Here is a 4,714-nt window from a genome sequence, read left to right on the forward strand (position 1 = left end):
CTGGTTTTTGTAATAGATATATTTAGGATATTTAAATATATAAGGAAAAGTGAAAGAGAAAACGAAAGAAAATAATGTGAAAAAACGGATTAAAAGAAACGCGTTGAAGGCCTGTGGTCTGTGTTGGGCTGGCCCATTTTCGCATGTGCTTGAGGCGAGGCTTGCTACTTTCTCGCGTCAAGTGAGAGTTAGTCGCGCCACGACCTGATGTGCTAGCGTTGTACTCCTTCTGTTCCGAATTATTTGTGTTAGATTTGTCTAGATACGGAGATATCTAGCACTAAAATGACAAGTAATTCGGAACGGAGGGAGTAACTGCCAAATATATATCATCCCGTCAACTCAGTACTAGCGTGAGGCCTCAAGTTGGTTGCTCTTGTCCGCCAGTTACCTGGGTAAGAAACAAAAATTCTCGAATTAAGCGATGCAAACGAAGCATGAATGGTTAGGGATTTCCTAACCATACGGATAACTAAGTATTATTCTCTTTATTCCTATCAATAAGACAAACACACATTTTAAAATTAAACTTTGACACTGAATTGGACCAATCAATTGTGGATTGTATGTGACATTATGTCATTGGATTCGTATTCCAAAGAACTGTTCAATGGTAAATTTTAGATGGTCAAAGTTGGATTTTCGAATGCTTACACGTCTTATTCATTTGAATGAAGAGAGTATGATACCTACACTTGTCACTGGTGCTCGCATTTTTCTATATTTATTTTAGACTTTTCGCTCTGGTGCAATCCTTAGCGACAGAAAAATATTGCAGTTAGGTTGATAATAGTCGAGTGACATTAGTTCATCAGTGCGAACTAAGGAATCTGTTAGAAATGTTTGAAGATGAATATTGTTCTCTCTTTAATCAGGGATTGTTATATAAAAAGAAATGGAGTTTGAAAAAGGGAATGAAATGCTCATACCGGGACTGCTAGAGGAATTCAATAGCATAACTTGGGCTGGTAGAATATGACGCTTTTAGGACAATCTATTTGTGAAAGAAGACGCTTCCGTCGACTACGAGACACCTATGATCGTGACTTCGTTAATCTCAAGATATGATGCCGGCTAGGTTCTGTGAGTGAATATCCAGGCCTACAAAGAAGGCATCGTAGTCGAAGGGGAGAGCCTATCCAAATGTGCAATGGTCACCTTTGCAAACCGAATGGAACTCTTACAACCTGGGAACCCCCGATGTAAAAACGGTATGTGATTCTGCCAACATCACTTGATCGCGCGGCCAATGGGAGACAAATGATGGCCGGTCGGTGGCGCACCATCCATGCTCGATCATCTCCCGTGGTCTGGAAGCCACGACAAAGATTCTGCAAATCAAGAAACGCATGCACGCATGCATACGACCATGATTTCAGAAGCATGCTTCCAAATTGGGAAATGTTCCATTGCGCCGCATGTGCGCGCCTTGCGATCGTTCTCGATCGTGCGACACACAGGCCACGGAAGCACTTCTCCTTTGAATCGTTTTCTTCATTATCTCTCTCCCCCCCTCCCCGTCACGCGGAGCAACCGCTTGGTTTGCTTCATCTCCATCATCCAACGCACTGCACCGGCATAACAAGACTTTTTGCTGCCACGGCGGGGGCGGAGAAGACGGCGACGATGGAGAAGTCGCGAGGCGGGGGAACTGCAAGAGGGCCGCGCGCGGCGCTGGTGCTCGTCAATGGCGCACGACAGCACGGTGATGCTGGAACCGTTCAACGAAAGTTTCCACTGCTTGATTCGAAACCTTCAACCGACGGCATAAAAAGCTTCAACCGAGACACTGCGTAATTTAAAAGCTGCAATCGTCATAAGAAAGCTACCATCATTCTGGAAAAAGATTCAAGTAGAATACTGATTTTTGAAGGTGGGGCATTGCACAAACCCAAAAGGTGGAACTCGCTACGAGAAAAGCTTTAACTGACGGCAAAAAAAGTTTCAACCATAGACAAGGAAAGCCATGGACGACGACGAAAAGGTGCAACCGGCTCCGTTGTTTGCTAAAACCGGCTTTTTTGCCACAACCAGAGGATGGTGAGCGTGATGACCGTGCACGGCGACTTATTTTTTGCCACAACCGGCTCGTTTATTTGCTACGACCATCTCGTCTTTGCTACAAACAGAGGCTCGGTGAGCGTGCTGACCGTGGGAGGCGAGGATAGGCGAACGACGACGAGGACGGCCAGCGAGGGCGGCGAACGGCGATGAGGAGTCGAGGACGGCCGGCGAAGGCGGGGACAGGCGATGAGGACGTCCGGCGGGGGATGGCCATCGGAGAGTCTGTGCAGCCGGCAAGATGAAAGAGAGCGAGATGCATGAGAAAATTTTCATACACGTGTGGCATGCGACGGTTACGATCCATCAGATGGGATGGCTGCAGGCCGATCGGCCCAAATTTGGGCGGGCACCCGCCTTCCAAATTATACTACCGCCGGTCTGCCCATTACTGACGAGAAGTGCACATGGGCAAAGCTTCGTAGGTACGTAGCGTCAGTATGGTATGGATGGAAATGGAGTGGACGGATCCAGCAATAATGCAGGCCTGTGACCGTCCGATTATCCCTGCTTATTTCACCGTCCGATTTACGAGGGCGATCACTGGCCAGCGTTCCGATTTACGAGCTCGGGGATGGCCCGGCCGTTTGTCCGGAATCGTGGCAACTTGCAACGCACAGTACTGCTGACTGATTGATGCTCGATCGCTGCTGGTTGGTGCCACATGCACTGCCATGCACGCGACGCACACTCCTCCGGTGGCCATTGGCGTGTGCCTCTGGCCGGCCGGGCCACTCCATCCATCCATGGGGCTCCGTCCCGGCCGTGTCTCGACCGCCGTGCTCGCTCCGGCTGGCGCTACCATCCACGGCCGCGCCCGCCCGCTCGATCGCAGCACGTACGTACGTCCCCCAGTGGCCACCACCCAAGCAATCCTACTGCCTGTCACTTGTCACCTTCCAAACGATAGCGACAAGATCCCCTCCCCGACCCCGTCCCGATCCAGCAGCGAACAGCGCACAGGCTGCCGCGGCATCCAACGTTTGATCAGCGTGTGAGTGTCCATATATATGTACGTGCTTAACACTTCACTCTCGCTGCGGCGGAGGATCTTCCCTTTCTCCTTTAGCCGTTGCTTTCTGGAAGTGTGGGCGGGGCGATGGGGATGCTCCAGGCGCGCGTCGTCGTGCTTGTTCTCGCGGCGGCGGCGGCGGCCGTTGTGGCCGTCGTCGACGGCCAGATGTCGCCGGCGTTCTACGACGCCTCGTGTCCGGAGCTGCAGTCCGTGGTGCGCCGCGGCATGGCGCAGGCCGTGCAGAAGGAGGCGCGCATGGGCGCGTCCATCCTCCGCCTCTTCTTCCACGACTGCTTCGTCAATGTACGTTTCGGTTCCGGCCGGTCACGAGTTACATCCTGCCAACTGCGTGCTGAGTGTGGATGCGTGCGCAGGGGTGCGACGCCTCCGTCTTGCTGGACGACACGGCCAACTTCACGGGGGAGAAGAACGCCGGGCCGAACGCCAACTCGCTGCGCGGCTACGAGGTCATCGACGCCATCAAGGCGCAGGTCGAGGCTTCCTGCAAGGCCACCGTCTCCTGCGCCGACATCGTCGCGCTCGCCGCCCGCGACGCCGTCAGCCTGGTCGGTACCCGCTTCTCCCTCTCCCTCTTTCTGGCATCCTGGCCGGTGGCATTACTAACGGTGGCCGCGTGCGTGCAGCTCGGGGGGCCGAGCTGGACGGTGCAGCTGGGCCGGCGAGACGGGCTCTCGGCGAGCCAGAACGCGGCGAACGCCAACCTGCCGCCGCCGGACGCGAGGCTCCCCGACCTCCTCGCCAGGTTCAGCGACAAGGGCCTGGACGCGCGCGCCCTCACCGCGCTGTCCGGGGCGCACACCGTGGGCTGGGCACGCTGCACCACCTTCCGCACGCACATCTACAACGACACCGGTAACGAGGCCGTGGACGCCGCCTTCGCCACCCAGATACGCGCCAAGGCCTGCCCCTCCGCCGGCGGCGACGGGAACCTCGCGCCGCTCGAGCTGCGCGCCCCCGCCGCGTTCGACAACGGCTACTTCCAGGACCTCGTCGCCCGCCGCGTGCTCCTGCGCTCCGACCAGGAGCTCTACGGGAGCGGCGTCGGCAACGGCAGCACGGACGCGCTCGTGCGCGCCTACGCCGCCAACGCCACGCTCTTCGCGGTAGACTTCGCCGCCGCCATGGTGAGGATGGGCAACCTGGCGCTCACCGGGAAGAACGGCGAAGTCCGGCTAAACTGCCGGCGAGTGAACTGAGCTGACTCAGTCGATCAGTGAATGAATTCTTGATGTGCGCAACGCAAAAAGCATAAAGCTGTTCACAAAGATACAAAATGGGCACTGCTGTTCGTGCACTGGATTTTCTGCCTTTCTCCCGTTTGGTTCGGGGTGAGCAGCTAATATCTGACCCGTGGCAAGATCCTCTACGCAGGAGAACAAAATTTAGCCATTTTATGTGCAGATGGGCGGTCGAGATAGGGGCAGGGAATCCTCCCGGACTAGGTGCATTTCTAAGTTCTAACCGATCCTCTAAAAGAACGTAAGGGAGTAAAATTTCCGGATTAGAGTATCTCCCACGGCCGCACAAAAATTTCGCACCCAATAAAAGTTATAGCGCGTCATTTTAACACTTTGAGGTGGTGTTTGTTTTCAGAGACTTTTTTGTGTAGGGACTAAA

General features: G+C 54.3%; 1 protein-coding gene across 2 annotated transcripts; it reads left to right on the forward strand.

Annotated features, from left to right (window-relative positions):
• Positions 1-3,062: 3,062 nt before the first annotated feature.
• Positions 3,063-4,439, forward strand: LOC125530041 (peroxidase P7-like). Of its 2 annotated transcripts, XM_087546574.1 has the most exons (3): positions 3,075-3,379; positions 3,451-3,642; positions 3,721-4,439. In XM_087546574.1, the coding sequence occupies exons 1-3, from the start codon at positions 3,161-3,163 to the stop codon at positions 4,291-4,293; spliced, it is 984 nt and encodes a 327-aa protein (XP_087402700.1). In that variant the 5' UTR covers positions 3,075-3,160; the 3' UTR covers positions 4,294-4,439. The 2 variants fall into 2 exon arrangements, with proteins under 2 accessions (XP_087402699.1, XP_087402700.1); XM_087546573.1 differs by having other exon boundaries at positions 3,063-3,379; positions 3,451-4,439.
• Positions 4,440-4,714: the final 275 nt, after the last annotated feature.

Source organism: Triticum urartu, chromosome 3A (assembly GCF_056163025.1).
Source record: "Triticum urartu cultivar PI428250 chromosome 3A, HENAU_Tu73, whole genome shotgun sequence".
NCBI lineage: Eukaryota > Viridiplantae > Streptophyta > Magnoliopsida > Poales > Poaceae > Triticum > Triticum urartu.